At 49.1% G+C, this 22,004-nt stretch overlaps 1 protein-coding gene across 1 annotated transcript in view; it reads right to left on the reverse strand.

The window, feature by feature from the left end:
* WDR97 (WD repeat domain 97) overlaps positions 1-18,005 on the reverse strand; it is a 197,163-nt gene extending 179,158 nt beyond the window's left edge. Inside the window, exons 1-4 of the mRNA XM_040432345.1 lie at positions 17,898-18,005; positions 17,334-17,456; positions 9,028-9,676; positions 1,853-2,001 (exon numbers count right to left, since the gene is read on the reverse strand). Coding sequence (XP_040288279.1) covers positions 1,853-2,001; positions 9,028-9,676; positions 17,334-17,358 — 823 coding nt within the window. The 5' untranslated portion in view covers positions 17,359-17,456; positions 17,898-18,005. The remainder of the gene's footprint in view (positions 1-1,852; positions 2,002-9,027; positions 9,677-17,333; positions 17,457-17,897) is intronic.
* Between the last annotated feature and the right edge of the window lie 3,999 nt (positions 18,006-22,004).

Consider the following 22,004-nt stretch of genomic DNA (forward strand, 5'->3'; position numbering starts at 1 on the left):
AAAGAGTCAAAGGAATACGGTACGTTATGTAATAGAACGTCCTGAGAGTTGGGGCCCCTAGATCTCTCTTTCTCAGGCGTCTGTCAATACGTACAGCTAAAGACATAGCGGCTTCCAAAGACTCAGGATTCTCATGAAAGGCCAAAGCGTCCTTCAGCCTCTCAGATAATCCCTGACAAAACTGGCTACAGAGAGCTGGATCGTTCCACTCAGTATCCGTAGCCCATCTCCTAAACTCGGAACAACAGATCTCCGCCGAACGCTCTCCCTGACGCAGGCCGCGTAATTTAGTCTCAGCCAGGGAGGTTCGGTCCGGGTCATCATAGACGAGACCTAAAGCTCCGAAAAATGCATCTACCGATCGGAGAGACTGTGATCCGATCGGCAGAGAAAAATCCCAAGACTGGGCGTCCCCTTTAAGCAACTAAATAATTACACCGACTCTCTGGCTCTCGTCCCCAGATGAGTGTGGACGCAACTTAAAGTACCATTTGCACACTTCCCTGAACCGAATAAAATGATCACTTTCCCCCGAGAATCTATGCGGGAGAGCAACTTTAAGTTCAGGACAGATCAGGTAACCACGACTAACAGTGGGCTCTGCATCTGTGAGACGGTCGAGCGGAGGTCAGCTACCTCCAGAGACAGACCCTGTAGCTGTCCGGTCAGTGCAGCGATAACATCCATGGCTGAACTGATACAGACAACAAAATTACGGTTATTCTGCGGTTTATAATGTCACGATCAGTGTGGGGGAAAAACTCCACACTAAGGGTCCATTCACACATCCGCAATTTCGTTCTGCAATTTGCGGAACGGAATTGCAGACCCATTCATTCCTATGGGGCAGCACGATGTGCTGCCCGGACACGGAATTCCAGACCCGCACTTCCGGGTCCGCATCTCCGTTCCCGGAAAAAATAGAACATGTCCTATTCTTCTCCGCAATTGCGGACAAGAATAGGCATATTCTATAGTGCCGGCAATGTACGGTCCGCAAAATGCAGGAACTCATATTGCCGCTCATATAGGGAAGGGGAACAGTAACTGGGCCTGGAAACTAGGGAAGAAACAGGTCACCTCCTAAACAACCCTAATCCGGGCCCTAACTACCTATCAATATGAATCGATCTTGAAGGTAGGAATATTCATATGCAGGATACCTAGGCCCTTATATCTCTATAAGGCCCTGGAATGAGGTTAGGACCAGTGACAACCCATTCCTCCCCAGATGGATGAATGGAAGTCTCTGTCTCAGGCCCAGATACAAATAACAGGGAATATAACAAACACAAAACAAAGAAAAGACAAGACTGATCTGAAAGTAGAAAACTGCCAACTCCAGAAGCACCACAGAGTACAACCGACCAGCTAGTAAGAAGGCAGGAAGAAAATCTATAAACTGCACCTCCAAGAGTGAGAAGCGGCTACTTATGGGGAAGGTAAATTACCAACAAGCAACACCTGAAGCAAGGGGTGTGGCAGTCACCAAAACACAGACACAATAAGATCCACAGGGAACTTGTCAATTTAAGCCATGAGTTGCCAGTCTCTCCGATCTCCTGGTAACTGCCACGGGAAGGTCCGTGACACATATAGTCTATAGATTCATTATATGAAGAGCGATCTCTCATATATTCTATAGATACATTATACACAGTGATCTCTCATATATTCTATAGATCCATTATACACAGTGATCACTCATATATTCTATAGATTCTTTATTTACAGAGTGATCTCTCATATTTTTCCACCTTCCACTTACAACTCTGCGTCCTCTTCCAGTACTGGAACAGTCAGGGAGATGGACAGTAGGACCTGCAGAGGTGTCTTATGTCGATGCACTCACCAGCCGATATGATGGTATGGTTCCCCGGGATGGACATCAGACAGGTGACTTGGCCGGGATTATGTGCCTCGATCTCACACTGCAGGAGGTTTGAGTAGCCATTATACACTCGGAGATTGCCATCATCGTATCCAATTATACAGAAGAATCTGTAAGATCGAAGATAGAGAAACAAGACTTGTGGGATCGGAAAGTCTCATCGCACTATTCTGAAGATTAAACAGAGCAGGAGGCAAGCCGATCACTAACTATATGGGATCAGATAAGCAGGAAAGAAAAATCCATAAAGTCAATAAAAGAACACGTGGAATATCCCATCCACCCCATTAACTCAATCCTCCACTCATCACAGTCATCATATCTCCTCCTCAGCCATCCCATCATCTCAATCACCCCATCCTCACAACCATGCTGTCATCTCAAACATCCCGACAATTCCATTATCTCAATCGTCTGCTCATTCTATACATCCTGTCATTTTAATCATCCCTTCATCCCATCCACCCCATCATCTCAGTCATCTCAAGTACCCTATTATCTCCATTCCATCATCTGAATCATCCAGCGATCACAAACATTCCATCATATCAACGATACCATCTAAATAATCTCAATCACTGCATCATCTAACACATAGCTTCATCTTATCTATCCCATCATCTCAGTCATCCTGTCTTCTCAATCCTACCCTCATCACATACATTCCGTTATTCAAACCATCTTGTCATCTCAGTCACCCCTCATCTCCTATATCTCACCATCTCAAACACCTCATACCGTCATCTCACCAATTCTGTCGTCATCACTTCATATGTTAGGGAAACTGAAGTCACAGTCCAGACCTCCACTGGTGTGCCCAAAACCTGCTACCAGCCTTCTGAAACCTCTTCGGGTGGTATAAAACTAAGGCCACCCTTGGGTGTTCACCAGAGCTTGCCGCAAGGCAGGATAGACTTGACAGCCAAGGACCCAGGATACGCCTGCGGATCCAGATGACAGATTACTGGTGCGGGCACACTTCTAGGAGGACACTAGGTGGCCAGGTATGGATAAGAAGTGTCAGCAGGCAGAACCAGGGGAGACAAACACAGTGATTGCAGCAAACAAATAGAAATCCAGGTACAAGCCAGAGTCTATGTCAGGAGATACGATGAAAGCAGAATCAGAAGCCGAGAAATATCCAAAAACAAGCCACAGGTCAAACCATAGAGAGCAACAGCAAAAACTCAGTACAAAGCCCAGACAGACAAAATACCAGGCACTGAAGATGGGGAACAGCTGGTTAAACCCCCTGCCTCGCCCTATGATTGGGCACAGAGACTGAGCCCTGATTGGCTCGGTTTGCAGCCATACTGACAGGTCCAGCAGCTGAGGCTTGTCTGCTCAGCATAGCAACCATCCGAGACTGACCCTGCACAGCAATGCCAGGAGAGCTCCTGACATCATCTCAATCATCTCCTCACCACAATTATCCCGCTATGTCACCATCTCAAACATCCACTACCATCATCATCACTTTATCTCACACATCTCCTCACCACAATTATCCCGCTATGTCACCATCTCAAACATCAACTACCATCATCATCACTTTATCTCACACATCTCTTCACCACAATTATCTCACCATCTCAATCATCTCCTCACCACAGTTATCTCACCATCTCAATCATCTCCTCACCAGTTATCCCGCTATGTCACCATCTCAAACATCCACTACCATCATCATCACTTTATCTCACACATCTCCTCACCACAGTTATCCCGCTATGTCACCATCTCAAACATCCACTACCATCATCATCACTTTATCTCACACATCTCCTCACCACAGTTATCCCGCTATGTCACCTTCTCAAACATCAACTACCATCATCATCACTTTATCTCACACATCTCCTCACCACAATTATCTCACCATCTCAATCATCTCCTCACCACAGTTATCTCACCATCTCAATCATCTCCTCACCACAATTATCCCGCTATGTCACCATCTCAAACATCCACTACCATCATCATCACTTTATCTCACACATCTCCTCACCAGAGTTATCCCGCTATGTCACCATCTCAAACATCCACTACCATCATCATCACTTTATCTCACACATCTCCTCACCACAATTATCCCGCTATGTCACCATCTCAAACATCAACTACCATCATCATCCCTTTATCTCACACATCTCCTCACCACAATTATCTCACCATCTCAATCATCTCCTCACCACAGTTATCTCACCATCTCAATCATCTCCTCACCAGTTATCCCGCTATGTCACCATCTCAAACATCCACTACCATCATCATCACTTTATCTCACACATCTCCTCACCAGAGTTATCCCGCTATGTCACCATCTCAAACATCCACTACCATCATCATCACTTTATCTCACACATCTCCTCACCACAGTTATCCCGCTATGTCGCCTTCTCAAACATCCACTACCATCATCATCACTTTATCTCACACATCTCCTCACCACAGTTATCCCGCTATGTCACCATCTCAAACATCCACTACCATCATCATCACTTTATCTCACACATCTCCTCACCAGAGTTATCCCGCTATGTCACCTTCTCAAACATCAACTACCATCATCATCACTTTATCTCAATCATCTCCTCACCACAATTATCCCGCTATGCCACTAAAGATGTCCCGAATAGTTCGCTGGCGAACTGTTTCCGGCGAACATAGCTTGTTCACGTTTGCCGCGGCGGGCGAACATATGCGATGTTCGGTCCGCCCCCTATTCGTCATCATTGAGTAAACTTTGACCCTCTACCTCACAGTCAGCAAACACATTCCAGCCAATCAGCAGCAGACCCTCCCTCCCAGACCCTCCCACCTCCTGGACAGCATCCATTTCAGAATCATTCGGAAGCTGCAGTCTTAGTGAGAGGAGGGACAGTGCTACTGCTGCTGATTTAATAGGGAAAGCGTTAGCTAGGCCGGTGTGTTCAGTGTCCACTCCAGTCCTGAAGGACTCATCTGATCTCTGCTGTAAGGACAGCGTCCTGACAGCACCCCAAAAAGCCCTTTTTAGGGCTAGAACATCAGTCTGCTTTTTTCTTTGTGTAATCTAATTGCAGTTGCCTGCCAGCGTGTGTGTCAGGCTCACAGCGTATACTGTGCCCACTTGCCCAGTGCCACCACTCATATCTGGTGTCACAGTAGCTTGCATTTAAAAAAAAACAAAAACTTTTTGGACTGTAATATAATAGCAGTCAGTTTCCTTCACACGTGTGCGTTTCAGGCCCTGCAAGTGCACAGTGTCACCAATGCAACTCCTATCTGGTGTCACAGTAGATTACATTTAAAAAAAATAATAATTTTGACTGTAATAGATTGAATAGCAGTTAGTTGTCTGCAAGCGTGTGTGTCAGGCCTACAGCGTCTACTCTGCCAACTTCTGCCAGTGCACAGTGCCACTCATATCTGGTGTCACAGTAGCTTGCACGCATAGTACAACTTAACTAATCTAAAAAAAAATGACAGGCAGAGGCAGGCCACCCCGCAGGGGCCGTCGTGGTCGTGGTGCTGTGATTCCCTTTGGACCTAGAATAATGCCCAGTGTTCAGAGGCCACGTACCCTGAACTCGAGAAGTTCTGAGGACATAGATGACGGGCTAACACAGGACACCGAATTTTCTACAGCTTCCGCTCGGAACCTTGATGCACCATCCTCCTCCAGCTCAGCTTCGGGCACCTCTCAAGTTACCACTCGCCCGGAAGCAATTTGTTGGCGGCATTAAATTTGGGCAAGTTGGCACATGTGCCGTGCATGGCACATGTGTTGAATCTGAATGTACAACGCTTTGTGCATAAGTACCCAGGCTTACAGGACGTCCTCAAGCAGGCCAGGAAGGCGTGTGGCCATTTCAGGCGTTCCTACACGGCCATGGCGCACTTTTCAGATATCCAGCGGCGAAACAACATGCCAGTGAGGCGCTTGATTTGCGACAGCCCGATACGTTGGAATTCAACACTCCTAATGTTTGACCGCCTGCTCCAACAAGAAAAAGCCGTTAACGAGTATTTGTATGACCCGGGTGCTAGGACAGCCTCTGCAGAGCTGGGGATTTTTTTTCCACGTTACTGGACGCTCATGCGCAATGCCTGTAGGCTCATGCATCCTTTTGAGGAGGTGACAAACCTAGTCAGTCGCACCGAAGGCACCATCAGCGACCTCATCCCATTTGTTTTCTTCCTGGAGCGTGCCCTGCGAAGAGTGCTGGATCAGGCCGTAGATGAGCGTGAAGAGGAAGAGTTGTGGTCACCATCACCACCAGAAACAGCCTTATCAGCATCGCTTGCTGGACCTGCGGCAACGCTGGAAGAGGAGTCTGAGGAAGAGGAGTCAGAGGAGGAATGTGGCTTTGAGGAGGAGGAGGAAGACCAACCACAGCAGGCATCCCAGGGTGCTTGTTGTCACCTATCTGGTACACGTGGTGTTGTACCTGGCTGGGGGGAAGAACAGACCTTCAGTGAGATCACTGAGGACGAGGAACGGGACATGAGTAGCTCGGCATCCAACCTTGTGCAAATGGGGTCTTTCATGCTGTCGTGCCTGTTGAGGGACCCTCGTATAAAAAGGCTGAAGGAGAACGACCTGTACTGGGTGGCCACGCTACTAGACCCCCGGTATAAGCAGAAAGTGGCAGAAATGTTACCGAATTACAGCAAGTCGGAAAGGATGCAGCAGTTCCAAAATAAATTTAAAAGTATGCTTTACACAGCGTATAAGGGTGATGTCACAGCACAACGGGAATCTAACAGGGGAAGAGGTGAAAGTAATCCTCCTCCTACCACGACCATTCCGGCAAGGACAGGACGCTTTACAGACGTGATGTTGATGGAGGACATGCGGAGCTTTTTAAGTCCTACGCATTGCCACAGCCCTTCGGGGTCCACCCTCAGAGAATGACTCGACCGACAGGTAGCAGACTACCTTAACTGCAGATATCGACACTCTGATGAGCGATGAACCCCTTGACTACTGGGTGTGCAGGCTTGACCTGTGGCCTGAGCTATCCCAGTTTGCGATAGAACTTCTGGCCTGCCCCGCTTCAAGTGTCCTGTCAGAAAGGACCTTCAGTGCAGCAGGAGGTATTGTCACTGAGAAGAGAAGTCGCCTAGGTCACCTTTATTAAGATGAATGAGGGATGGATCCCGAAGGGACTGACAGTGGGCGATACATTCGACTAAAAAAGGCCGTATGAGAGGAGCTGCCTTGGGCTAAAAATGGTCCACACGCTGCTGTATTTAATCTCTGCATGCCGGATGACTTGTGTGACTTATCCGCCACCAACTAGGGTTCAAGCCGCAATGTTTTAGGGCACTTTCTGACTGGGAAACAAAACAAATTTTTTCTGGCCGCTGCTACAGCAGCGGCTGCAACAATACCAAATTTTTCAGGCATGTGTACATGCCTAATTTTTCTGGCCTCCGGTGCTGCACTGTGGCTTCAAAAACCAAAAAAAAAAAAGGCACATACATGTGTCAATTCCCCTTCGTGATCGTTACCTTGTTGTGGTGAAGGGGCTTGCGTATCACAATGAAGCGACCACCTCTATGAGTGTGTTGGCAATGTTGGCACACCCCAGATGATAAGGTCGTTGCTTCATTGTGAACAGACCAAAAGCGATCGGCTGGATAATTTTGCATAGAAAAAACATTAATTTTCTTTGTGATCATCTAAGGTGATCATTAAAGCCTACTAGGCCAACAATGGGCCCACACTGCAGAACCATTGTTTTCTGGGTCACTTAACTGTCACTGAACGACCTCAGCACGACCATAGGCTTTGTAAAACCCCCATCGCCTGCAATCTCCCAAACGTGCGCACAAGCACAGTCATCACTACACCAAGATTGACGCATAGAGGTATAAACTTTATGTCATGAGTGTGTCAACTATTGACAACTCTTTGCAGTTGTCTAAAATCTATTCGCTACACGTCCCCTTAGGGGACGTAACAGGGATTAAACTGATAGGAGTGGTGTGTTAAGTAGTACTATTCCTACCAGTTTAATCCCTGTTACATCCCCTATCAGGGGACGTGTATATGGAATAGATTTTAGGAACGGGGAGATGGAAAAAGATGCTTGGTCGGTCCTCCTACTTCAAATTTGGGGCACTGCGCGTGCAATCTAATGTGCCACCACATAGGAGTGGTGTGTTAAGTAGTACTATTCCTATGTGGTGGCACATTAGATTGCACGCGCAGTGCCCCAAATTTGAAGTAGGAGGACCGACCAAGCATCTTTTTCCATCTCCCCGTTCCTAAAATCTATTCCATATACACGTCCCCTGATAGGGGATGTAACAGGGATTAAACTGATAGGAATAGTACTACTTAACACACCTTATAATAACGCAGAGAGAGGCAACGCAGAGAGAGGAGTCTGAAGAAGAGGAGTCAGAGGAGGAAGGTGGCTTTGAGGAGGTGGAAGACCAACCACAGCAGGCGTCCCAGGGGGCTTGTTGTCACCTTTCGGGGACCCTTGGTGTTGTACGTGGCTGGGTGGAGGAAGAGACCTTTAATGACATCAGTGAGGACAAGGAACGGGACATAGCTAGCTTGGTATCCAACCTTGTGCAAATGGACTGTTTGCGGTGCGTTAAACGGGGAGTTTGGTCTGTCACTGTGAAGCGGACGTAACCCTTACACTACCTGATCGATACAACATCATATCTGATGTTTTAAAGCACGTTATTCCAAACAACATTTAGGAATGTTAGGTGATTTATGCCCTTTATGGATTCAAACCAGACTCTGAGTCAACTATGTAATTTTCCATGGGAGTTTTGCCATGGATCCCCCTCCGGCGTGCCACAGTCCAGGTGTTAGTCCCCTTGAAACAACTTTTCCATCACTATTGTGGCCAGAAAGAGTCCCTGTGGGTTTTAAAATTTGCCTGCCTATTAAAGTCTATGGCGGTTCGCCCGTTCGCGAACATTTGCGAAAATTCGCGTTCGCCGTTCGCGAACGGAAAATTTTATGTTCGCGACATCTCTATATGTCACCATCTCAAACATCCACTACCATCATCATCACTTTATCTCACACATCTCCTCACCACAGTTATCTCACCATCTCAAAGCCCCCATGTTTCATCTCAAACATTCCCATATCTTCTAGGAGGTGATTATGTAATTACCTGGGTTTTTTCCTGTTCCACAATTGTTCTTTCTCTCCTGAACCTTCATGTGGTTGCTGCTTGCTCCCTGCTTTGCTGTCAGTGAATGCTGCCTCCTTGTCCACTGCGCAGGAGAACAGGCTAAAGCAGCAGGGGAGACTGTGTGGACTGCTGACCTTCACCCTACTAGCCACATGCATGGGATGGGTCAGGGCAGTGGCCTTCAATAGGTGTCCATCTCTGAGCAGTGCATAGACCGTGCCTTGGAGTGCGCAGTATTCTGCACCCAGCAGCCGCTCGCCTCCCTCCAGGGCTGCTATCACCTGTCCCGTGGATGAAGATATGAGCCACACAGTAGCATCTGCGCAGACACACAGGGCTCTGGAGGGCGTGAGATCTTCACTGACAGTAATGCTGGTCACAGGAGGTTCCAGGGGGCAGTGCAGTTGGTACAAGTTATGGACTTGCCAGACATGCAGCTCATGGCTACTATAGGAAACAATATAGTGCCCATTGCTGCAGAAAGCATCCAGTCCCAACAGAGACTCCGACACTCGCTGCTCCTCCATCTGCTCCAGGGTGGTGAGGTCCCATATCCGCAGAGAAGCATCCTCTGACCCAGAGACAAGGACCGTCCCTGAAGAGGTGAGAGACAGCCCGGTGACAGGACCTGGTCAATAAGGGAGAGGAGAACAATGAGACATGGTGCGGATGTAAAGAAGGAAATCCAACTACAGATAACACAGACTGTTCTGCTTCTGGATGAGGACATAAGACGGTGCCCCATCTGCTGTCCACTGTTATATGGCTGCAGTACCAGACACAGTCATGGAGAGGAGGGGCGCTGTTACCAGAGGAAGCGGACACAGCCCCTGGATGCCTGAGACCTGCTGATCTTCAGCACAACCTGGTTTAGGGCTCACACAGTCACAGGTGGCACAGGCGCAGCTGGAGAAGCTCTTCAGGGTATTAGTGCACCCCATGTCTCAGCTTCCTGCGCAATGGGAAGAGGTGGATGGTGGGTTCACTGCAGTCACAGCTGAATTTCTAGTGTTAGTTTTGGAGTACCGCACTCCGTTTGTCGGGTTAGCTGGTGCCTGCAAGGACTTGTTCAGTCACGTACAATTAATAGAGTAATTGCAGCACACAGTTTTGCTTGTTGCTTATCAAATTTCAAATTTTATTCAATTTTTTGTCATCATATGACCAAATTCCAGTGCACGTTAGACAGCTCAATTATATAGTTTAGATAATGACCAGACGTTTCGGCCTTTCATGGCCTTCTTCAGTGGTCTCAAATCTAAAAAAATAATATATATTCGTTATAAGTCACATGAAATACGTGTTGGGATTTCTGGTCTTGACGAAAAGAATTATACATAAAATATTTGCTATATACATATATTGAACATAGGGGAGAAAGTATATATGGTGAATATATTCTAAAAACAAATAGACAGCTTGTAATAATCCAAGAGCGAACCTACTGATATCAGAAATACAGTATAAGTGGATATAAACCATAACAGTTTCTGTCGGGTGTTTGCCCAATATAAGACACATAGACAACTCTGACCGTATTTATGGGATAAGTGATCCACCTAATTGGTCATGTGGTCTATAATCTAAATGTGCACATGGTCATTGCCTTGTGTAGTCCATAGGGCAAACCCCCTGAGCAAGAGATCATAATATAGCAGAGTGCAGACCTCATTATTAAAGCAGAGTGTAAATAACAAAGTGTAAGTAACAGACATAGTCTGGATGGCCTACATTACCCCCAACAATGGTCCAGATAAACTTCATCTTTATCATAATAATATACAACATAAGCTGGAGTAGTTACCTTGCCGTGCTGTCCTTCAGGTGTGTGCGCCGGATGCACCTGGAGGACGCTGGCTATGTGCTTTTTATATCGGTGGTGGGCGCCATTATCATGTACGTCACATGGGACGTCTAAGTCACCTGATGCTGGTGGAACGCACGTGCGTTCCACCTGCGTCTCTGTTGTGCCGGCCGGCCGCTCAGTCTGTGCTGTTGCGCATGCGTGCATCGCGTGACGCAGGCGGAACTAACCTGCGTTCCACCTTGCGTGTCACCGGCTCAGGCCGTGCTTTAACAGCATTAACAAGAGGGCTTACTGAAATGAATAGATATTATGGCATTTCCGATAATACATATGGGTAGGCACTCTGTGGCTGTTGATTGGGATAAATGGGTACTGGATAATCAATAGTAATACATCACAATGATTTGCATGTTGATAATCAATAAGAAATAATCTATAATATCCCTGTCATAATAAGTAATGGATTGATGAATGATGGATGGGGTGAGAAAAGGGGGGGGGGGGGAAGGGGAAAAAGGGAAAAGGAAGGGGGGGGGAAGGAAAAAAGGAAGGAAAAAAGGGGGGGGGGGGGGGGGGAAAAAGGGGGGCAGGTGGGGTGGGGGTGGGGGTTTTATCTCACCCTTGCAAGTCGTGATTTCAACGGGTCTGTAGAGGAAAAATGAAGATATTGTTAATTGCATATAAAAAAAAAAATAATAATTTTTTTACAAAGCTGTACAGTTACATTAGATATTGATAGAGAAGTCGCATTCCCGGTTGAGGCCGTGTGGTGAGAGGGTTCCGAGTGTGTGGATCCAGTACGCCTCTCTTTGTTTTAGATGCGTGATCCGGTTGCCGCCACGTCTTGGATGATCGATTTGTTCCAATACTTGGAAACGTAATTGGGATACCTGGTGGTTTTTTTCGTTAAAATGATGTGGGACCGGTAGCATCGTGTGTCCAAGTCTAATGGTGGATTTGTGCTTACTTACACGATCACGCACGTGTTGGGTTGTCTCTCCCACGTACGCCAAACCGCATGGGCACTTCAATACATATATCACAAAACTGGATTCACATGTGAAGAAACCCTTAATCTGGTATAATCGACCAGTTCTTGGATGGGTGACATGTTCACCTCTAATTACACTTGAGCATTGCGCACAATGTAAACAAGGAAATGTTCCTAGTCTTTGGCTTTTCAAAAAAGTTTGTTTAGGTAGCTTGGTAAGACTCCCTATATCGGCCCTAACCAATTTATCTCTGATGTTGTGGGGTCTCTTGTAGCAGGTGAGTGGGGGTTCATTGAATTCCGAGATGTTAGGGTATGCTTTAGTGAGTAATGGCCAATGTTTCCTTAATGCCTGGTGGATTTTGGGGGCCAGGGGATGGTATGTAGTTACGCAAGCTAATCTTTTATGTTCTTTTTTGCATAATTGTGCTCCTTCGGTAATGTTATTCAATGTGGAATCTAAGAGAGTCTGTGGATAACCTCTAATTTGGAATTTTTCCTTCATTTCTTCAAGTCTAACTGTTTTTACATTGGTGTCGGTGACAATGCGGTTTACCCGTACAAACTGAGATTTTGGGAGAGAGTTTTTTGTAGCTCTGGGGTGACAGCTGTTGTAATGTAAAAGGCTATTGCGGTCGGTTGGTTTGTTATAGAGATCTAATGTCATGTTGCCTGCTGGATCGAGTTTGACTGTTGTGTCAAGGAAACTTATTTCCTCCTGGCTCATCTGCATAGTGAATCCTAATTCTGGGTAGACAGCGTTAAGATCATGTACAAATTCCTCGACGGTGGTGATGGGGCCCTTCCATATGCAAAAAATGTCATCAATAAAGCGTAGCCACATGACTGAAAACTGTTTAAACAAGGGGTGGGTGTATACGTAATCTTCCTCAAAGGCTATCATGTAGGCATTTGCATATGGAGGGGCCACATTCGATCCCATAGCGGTACCCTTTTCTGACCGTAGTATGTGTCACCAAACATGAAGTAATTTTTTGTTAATATGGTTGTCAATAGCTCGATGCAGAATTCCTGTTGTATCTGGTGGAGTTTGGAATGGGTAAACAATAATCTAGCTGTGGCCTGAATGCCCTTTTCATGTTCGATTGATGTGTATAGGCTGTTCACATCTAGAGTGATTAATGTACAGTTTGGTGATCTGTCTGATTGTTGTAATTTGGAGATGAAGTCTGTGGTGTCAAGGAGAAAGGATCTAGACATTTTGATTAATGGGGTGAGAATTTTTTCAAGGTAAATGGCTAGAGGAGAAAATACTGACTCTGTTGAGGCGACAATGGGACGTCCTGGGGGATCTTGTAAATTTTTATGAATTTTTGGTAAAGTGTAAAAGACTGGTATGATCGGATCCTGTTTAGTGAGGAATATAGCGGTCTTGGGATCAATTACCTCTAGGCTGGTGTATGTGCTAAGGATATTAGAAATTAATTCCTGAATTTGTCTTGTCGGATTTTGTCGTAGAATCTCGTATGTTGTTTCATCGTTTAATTGTCCCATGATCTCCCTCATGTATTTAGATTTGTCCATAACTACTAGGGCACCTCCTTTGTCGGCTGGTTTAATTATGATGTCACTCTGTGTTTGTAGTGAATCTAGGGCCATTTTTTCTTCTGCTGTCAAGTTATTTGTATGTTTATAGTGGCCTTGTTTATTATCTTTTAGAATATCCTGTATGGTTTTCTGGGCAAGGGAAATGAATGTTTCTATCGGATGTTTGTTGCGGGGTGGCATAAATGAACTTTTATTTCTAAGGCCTAGTGTTTCCAGGGATAATGCCCCGGGTGGTTCCGTGGTAATAGTAGGTCCCGATTCCGCCTCGCCAAAGTGTGCCTTTAGTCTTAAGGTCCGGTAAAACCTCTGGAGTTCTTGTTCCAGGGTAAACGTATTAAGGCTCGGTGTGGGGCAGAAGGATAATCCTTTTTGAAGTATATAAGTCTGTGCGGGCGATAGATTGGTAGAGGAGATATTAACAACTAAATTGTTCTCCTTACCTGGGATCTTGTCTGTACTTGGCTTCCTTGACCGTTATCTCCGGCCTGAGCCGGTGACACGCAAGGTGGAACGCAGGTTAGTTCCGCCTGCGTCACGCGATGCACGCATGCGCAACAGCACAGACTGAGCGGCCGGCCGGCACAACAGAGACGCAGGTGGAACGCACGTGCGTTCCACCAGCATCAGGTGACTTAGACGTCCCATGTGACGTACATGATAATGGCGCCCACCACCGATATAAAAAGCACATAGCCAGCGTCCTCCAGGTGCATCCGGCGCACACACCTGAAGGACAGCACGGCAAGGTAATTACTCCAGCTTATGTTGAATATTATTATGATAAAGATGAAGTTTGTCTGGACCATTGTTGGGGGTAATGTAGGCCATCCAGACTATGTCTGTTACTTACACTTTGTTATTTACACTCTGCTTTAATAATGAGGTCTGCACTCTGCTATATTATGATCTCTTGCTCAGGGGGTTTGCCCTATGGACTACACAAGGCAATGACCATGTGCACATTTAGATTATAGACCACATGACCAATTAGGTGGATCACTTATCCCATAAATACGGTCAGAGTTGTCTATGTGTCTTATATTGGGCAAACACCCGACAGAAACTGTTATGGTTTATATCCACTTATACTGTATTTCTGATATCAGTAGGTTCGCTCTTGGATTATTACAAGCTGTCTATTTGTTTTTAGAATATATTCACCATATATACTTTCTCCCCTATGTTCAATATATGTATATAGCAAATATTTTATGTATAATTATTTTCGTCAAGACCAGAAATCCCAACACGTATTTCATGTGACTTATAACGAATATATATTATTTTTTTAGATTTGAGACCACTGAAGAAGGCCATGAAAGGCCGAAACGTCTGGTCATTATCTAAACTATATAATTGAGCTGTCTAACGTGCACTGGAATTTGGTCATATGATGACAAAAAATTGAATAAAATTTGAAATTTGATAAGCAACAAGCAAAACTGTGTGCTGCAATTACTCTATTAACAGCTGAATTTCTAGGCATTAGGTGGAGTCGAGCATTTATAGACTGGAGCTGCTTACCCTATCGCCTTGCTGACAACATCCTGCCATCTACGGTTAACCTGGAGACAATTCAGCCAGCTTTACAGCGGTGTCACCCAGATGAATGGGGTCATCTGGGAACACAGCCCCTTCCCAGCGCTCCTCCGGACACCACTCTACCACCCATCATCCCGCCATACTCTACTGGTCTGGAGCACACCCTGCTGACACCGCACCGAGGGGTCGCCCACTTCTTCTTACAGGACATGTCTTCCATCTCCAGGGGACCTACAGGAGATCCATTCCAGTGTCTACACCTGCCCTGTGCTGGGCTCACCTCATCCTCTGGTCTGGAGCACGCCCTGCTGACACCGCACCGAGGGGTCGCCCACTTCTTCTTACAAGACATGTCTTCAATCTCCAGGGGACCTACAGGAGATCCAGTGTCTACACCTGCCCTGTGCTGGGCTCTGCTCATCCTCTGGTCTGGAGCACGCCCTGCTGACACCGCACCGAGGGGTCACCCACTTATTCTTACAGGACATGTCTTCCATCTCCAGGGGACCTACAGGAGATCTAGTGTCTACACCTGCCCTGTGCTGGGCTCACCTCATCCTCTGGTCTGGAGCACGCCCTGCTGACACCGCACTGAGGGGTCGCCCACTTCTTCTTACAGGATATGTCTTCCATCTCCATGGGACCTACAGGAGATCCAGTGTCTACACCTGCCCTGTGCTGGGCTCACCTCATCCTCTGGTCTGGAGCACGCCCTGCTGACAACCGCACTGAGGGGTCGCCCACTTCTTCTTACAGACATGTCTTCCATCTCCAGGGGACCTACAGGAGATCCAGTGTCTACACCTGCCCTGTGCTGGGCTCTGCTCATCCTCTGGTCTGGAGCACGCCCTGCTGACACCGCACTGAGGGGTCGCCCACTTCTTCTTACAGGACATGTCTTCCATCTCCAGGGGACCTACAGGAGATCCAGTGTCTACACTGCCCTGTGCTTGGCTCTGCTCATCCTCTGGTCTGGAGCACGCCCTGCTGACACCGCACTGAGGGGTCGCCCACTTCTTCTTACAGGACATGTCTTCCATCTCCAGGGGACCTACAGGAGATCCAGTGTCTACACCTGCCCTGTGCTTGGCTCTGCTCATCCTCTGGTCTGGAGCACGCCCTGCTGACACCGCACTGAGGGGTCTCCCACTTCTTCTTCTTACAGGACATGTCTTCCATTTCCAGGGGACCTACAGGAGATCCAGTGTCTACACCTGCCCTGTGCTGGGCTCACCTCATCCTCTGGTCTGGAGCACGCCCTGCTGACACCGCACTGAGGGGTCGTCCACTTCTTCTTACAGGACATGTCTTCCATCTCCAGGGGACCTACAGGAGATCCAGTGTCTACACCTGCCCTGTGCTTGGCTCTGCTCATCCTCTGGTCTGGAGCACGCCCTGCTGACACCGCACTGAGGGGTCGCCCACTTCTTCTTACAGGACATGTCTTCCATCTCCAGGGGACCTACAGGAGATCCAGTGTCTACACCTGCCCTGTGCTTGGCTCACCTCATCCTCTGGTCTGGAGCACGCCCTGCTGACACCGCACTGAGGGGTCGCCCACTTCTTCTTACAGGACATGTCTTCCATCTCCAGGGGACCTACAGGAGATCCAGTGTCTACACCTGCCCTGTGCTTGGCTCTGCTCATCCTCTGGTCTGGAGCACGCCCTGCTGACACCGCACTGAGGGGTCTCCCACTTCTTCTTCTTTACAGGACATGTCTTCCATTTCCAGGGACCTACAGGAGATCCAGTGTCTACACCTGCCTGTGCTGGGCTCACCTCATCCTCTGGTCTGGAGCACGCCCTGCTGACACCGCACCGAGGGGTCACCCACTTCTTCTTACAGGACATGTCTTCCATCTCCAGGGGACCTACAGGAGATCCAGTGTCTACACCTGCCCTGTGCTGGGCTCTGCTCATCCTCTGGTCTGGAGCACGCCCTGCTGACACCGCACTGAGGGGTCACCCACTTCTTCTTACAGGACATGTCTTCCATCTCCAGGGGACCTACAGGAGATCCAGTGTCTACACCTGCCCTGTGCTGGGCTCTGCTCATCCTCTGGTCTGGAGCACGCCCTGCTGACCACCGCACCGAGGGGTCACCCACTTCTTCTTACAGGACATGTCTTCCATCTCCAGGGGACCTACAGGAGATCCAGTGTCTACACCTGCCCTGTGCTGGGCTCTGCTCATCCTCTGGTCTGGAGCACGGCCTGCTAACACCGCACTGAGGGGTGTCCCACTTCTTCTTCTTACAGGACACATCCTCCATCTCCAGGGGACCTACAGGAGATCCAGTGTCTACACCTGCCCTGTGCTGGGCTCACCTCATCCTCTAATTCCCTGACGCTGTCACTGAGACCCTGACGACTTACCTGTGTGTCCCACATACACGGCCATAAGCTGAGCTGCATCATCCCAGACCTTGATGCTTCCATCTCTAGATCCTGGATATTAGGAGGCGAAGCTGCTCGGAGAACAGAAGATGGCTGATCGGCCTGCAGAGACAGCACGCAAAATCATCACTCCTTATGTAACCACAGAGATGACCTCTGTTTACTGCAGGCTAGTGTCTTCTCACTGCGGGGTAGTGTCTACTCACTGTAGGAAGTGTCCACTCACTGCGGGGAAGTGTCTACTCACTCGGGGAAGTGTCTACTCACTGCGGGGAAGTGTCTACTCACTGCGGGGAAGTGTCTACTCACTGCGGGGAAGTGTCTACTCACTGCGGGGAAGTGTCTACTCACTGCGGGGAAGTGTCTACTCACTGCGGGGCAGTGTCTACTCACTGCGGGGCAGTGTCTACTCACTGCGGGGTAGTGTCTACTCACTGTAGGAAAGTGTCCACTCACTGCGGAGAAGTGTCCACTCACTGCGGGATGTTCTCCCCCCCATATGTCTCCTGTTGTCTGTGAGTCTGCAGTAAGATCACCCCTTACCTGGAGTGCAGGTGTCTCCTTACGCTCCGCAGGGTCCCATCACTAACGTCATACTCCCACACACTGGTCCCACATGCAGCATAACACGTGTGCACATGTGGAGAGGTGGAGTCCACGGTGAGAGCGCTCACCCTGTCCTCGTCAGTCATCCCCTGACTCAGGGACTGCTGTAGTACGAGGCTCCGTCTGCTGTGGCAAAAGCTCCACACGATGACCCCACCACATCCAGCTGAGAAGAGCAGGTTCCTGCCGGGGTGGTACACGCACAAGGACACGCCCTGCTGCACAGGACTTCTGGACAGGAAGGTAAATGAAGTGTCCAACAGCAGCAGCTCCTGCGGGTTCCAGGCCACGTACAGCTGGACCTGACACGCGTAGAGTACACCAGAGACCAACCACGGAAGCTGCCTGGTGCCACGTAGCCGACCATCTTCATAATGCAGCCGCACAGTCCCAGCGCAGTCCACAGACACCAGGCTCCTCTGCTCGGAGATGTGGGTGGCATAAAGCAGCGGCAGGGGAGCAGTGACCCGCCGCAGTAACTGCACTCCATGCACCAGCACCGAGGGCTGCAGATCTGCTCTTCTCATCTGCAAGAGAACAATAACCACCATCATCACACAGTAAGAGGGCACAGCTAATGACAACATCTTCTGTGACACAATCCACAAAGTTCAATACATTGAAATCCAAAGTCCATGAGATCCTCGCTGATATGCTGCTGACAACCAGCCCGTATATAATGTTTGTGAGGTTGTCACAGCCCTGCCTATGTTAGTGAGAATAATTTAGCGGTAAAACATTGTGACCAGGAATGTGCCGTAAGTTCTATATGAGTAGTTTGGCAGCTTTATGATTCCTGCTCTAGGGGCTAGAAGGGCAGGTTTTTCTCAAATTAAAGAACACAAAAATTCTTCAGATAAGGGTCCATTCACACGTCCGCAAAACACGGACAACGGCAAGGTGCATTCCACATTTTGCGGAGCGCACATCGCCGGCACTCTCATAGAAAATGCCTTTTCTTGTCCTCAATTGCGGACAAGAATAGGATATGTTCTATTTTGTTGCGGAACGGAAATGCGGATCCGCAAATGTGGACAGCACATTCCGACCCCATTTAAAAAATGAATGGGTCCGCAACTGTTCCACAAAATTGCGGAACGGATGCGGATCCATTTTGTGGACGTGTCAATGGACCCTTAGACATCACAATCCCTCCTAAGAGAATGACAGCCTGGACCAGACGGGGAACGGGAGACCCCACACACTATACAGGGCACCCCCTCCACCACTGACTGAGCGTCTACACAGATGAGCCACGTGCTTACCGCTCACAGCCAAAGCATCATCTCACTAAGTCAAAAGGGGGTGCCATGGTCTGCACCCCATATCACAGTGACCCCACACCTCAGAGAATAAATGGACAGCAGTACCTGAATGACAAGGCTCTGGTGCTCCTTCCTCAGACGAGCCCACAGCATCTTACACTTCTCTCTCAATGTCATATCCACTGGGAGGTTGAGTTCCTGTAGATCTGCAGAAGAGGCACAAGGCATCACATTATCTCACAGGGAATTAAGAAGTAGTTGAAAACTCTTCTAATCTGAGGCTACACGGTTCTCCTCCACACCACAGCTGGGTCCTGACAAATGTCCTCTACTCCTCCTCACCACGGCTGGGTCCTGACACATGTCCTGTAATCCACCTCCCCACAGCTGGGTCCTGACAAATGTCCTCTACTCCTCCTCACCACAGCCGGGTCCTGACACATGTCCTGTACTCCTCCTCACCACAGCTGGGTCCTGACAAATGTCCTCTACTCCTCCTCACCACATCCGGGTCCTCACACATATTCTCTACTCCTCCTCACCACAGCCGGGTCCTGACACATGTCCTGTACTCCTCCTCACCACAGCCGGGTCCTGACACATGTCCTCTACTCCTCCTCACCACAGCCGGGTCCTGACACATGTACTGCACTCCTCCTCACCACATCCAGGTCCTCACACATATCCTCTACTCCTTCTCACCACAGCCGGGTCCTGACACATGTCCTGTACTCCTCCTCACTACAGCAGGGTCCTGACACATATCCTCTACTCCTCCTCACCACAGCCGAGTCGACACATGTCCTGTACTCCTCCTCACCACATCCGGGTACTGACACATGTCCTCTACTCCTCCTCACCACAGCCGGGTCCTGACACAGGTCCTCTACTCCTCCTCACCACAGCGAGGTCCTGACACACGTCCTCTACCCCTCCTCATCACAGCCGGGTCCAGACACATGTCCTCTACTCCTCCTCATCACAGCCGGGTCCTGACACATGTCCTGTACTCCTCCTCCCCACAGCTGGGTCCTGACAAATTTCCTCTACTCCTCACCACAGCCGGGTCCTGACACACGTCCTGTACTCCTCCTCACCACAGCTGGGTCCTGACAAATGTCCTCTACTCCTCCTCACCACATTCGGGTCCTGACACATATTCTCTACTCCTCCTCACCACAGCCGGGTCCTGACACATGTCCTCTACTCCTCCTCACCACAGCCGGGTCCTGACACATGTCCTCTACTCCTCCTCACCACAGCCGGGTCCTGACACATGTCCTGCACTCCTCCTCACCACATCCAGGTCCTGACACAGGTCCTCCACTCCTCCTCACCACAGCCGGGTCCTGACACATGTCCTGTACTCCTCCTCACTACAGCAGGGTCCTGACACATATCCTCTACTCCTCCTCACCACAGCCAAGTCCTGACACATGTCCTGTACTCCTCCTCACCACATCCGGGTACTGACACATGTCCTCTACTCCTCCTCACCACAGCTGGGTCCTGACACAGGTCTTCTACTCCTCCTCACCAGAGCGAGGTCCTGACACACGTCCTCTACTCCTCCTCATCACAGCCGGGTCCAGACACATGTCCTCTACTCCTCCTCATCACAGCCGGGTCCTGACACATGTCCTCTACTTCTCCTCATCACACCCGGGTCCTGACACATGTCCTCTACTCCACCTCACCACAACCAGGTCCTGACACACGTCCTCTACTCCTCCTCATCACAGCCGGGTCCTGACACATGTCCTCTACTCCTCCTCACCACAGCCGGGTCCTGACACATATCCTCTACTCCTCCTCACCACATCCGGGTCCTGACACATGTCCTCTACCCCTCCTCATCACAGCCGGGTCCTGACACATGTCCTCTACTCCACCTCACCATAACCAGGTCCTGACACATGTCCTCTAGTCCTCCTCACCACAGCCTTATCCTGATACACGTCCTCTACTCCTCCTCACCACAGCCTGGTCCTGACACTTGTCTTCTACTTCTCTTCACCACACTCAGATCCTGACACATGTCCTCTACTCCTCCTCACCACAGTAGGATCCTGACACATGTTCTCTACTCATCCTCATCACATCCGGGTCCTGACACACGTCCTCTACTCCTCCTCACCACAGCGAGGTCCTGACACACGTCCTCTACTCCTCGTCATCACAGCCGAGTCCTGACACATGTCCTGTACTCCTCCTCACCACAGCCGGGTCCTGACACACGTCCTCTACTCCTCCTCACCACAGCGAGGTCCTGACACACGTCCTCTACTCCTCTTCTTCACAGCCGGGTCCTGACACACGTCCTGTACTCCTCCTCACCACAGCTGGGTCCTGACACATGTTCTGTATTCCTCCTCACCACAGCTGGGTCCTGACACACGTCCTGTACTCCTCCTCACCACAGCCGGGTCCTGACAAATGTCCTCTTCTCCTCCTCACCACATCCGAGTCCTGACACATGTCCTCTACTCCTCCTCACCACAGCCTGGTCCTGACACACGTCCTCTACTCCTCCTCATCACAGCCGGATCCTGACACATGTCCTCTACTCCTCCTCACCACAGCCAGGTCGTGACACATGTCCTGTACTCCTCCTCACCACAGCCAGGTCCTGACACATGTCCTCTACGCCTCACTACAGCTGGGTCCTGACACATGTCCTCTACTCCCCCTGAACACAGCCAGGTCCTGACACATGTCCTCTACTCCTCCTCAACACAGCCAGGTCCTGACACATGTCCTCTACTCCTCACCACAGCCA

Source organism: Bufo bufo, chromosome 5, assembly GCF_905171765.1.
Source record: "Bufo bufo chromosome 5, aBufBuf1.1, whole genome shotgun sequence".
NCBI lineage: Eukaryota > Metazoa > Chordata > Amphibia > Anura > Bufonidae > Bufo > Bufo bufo.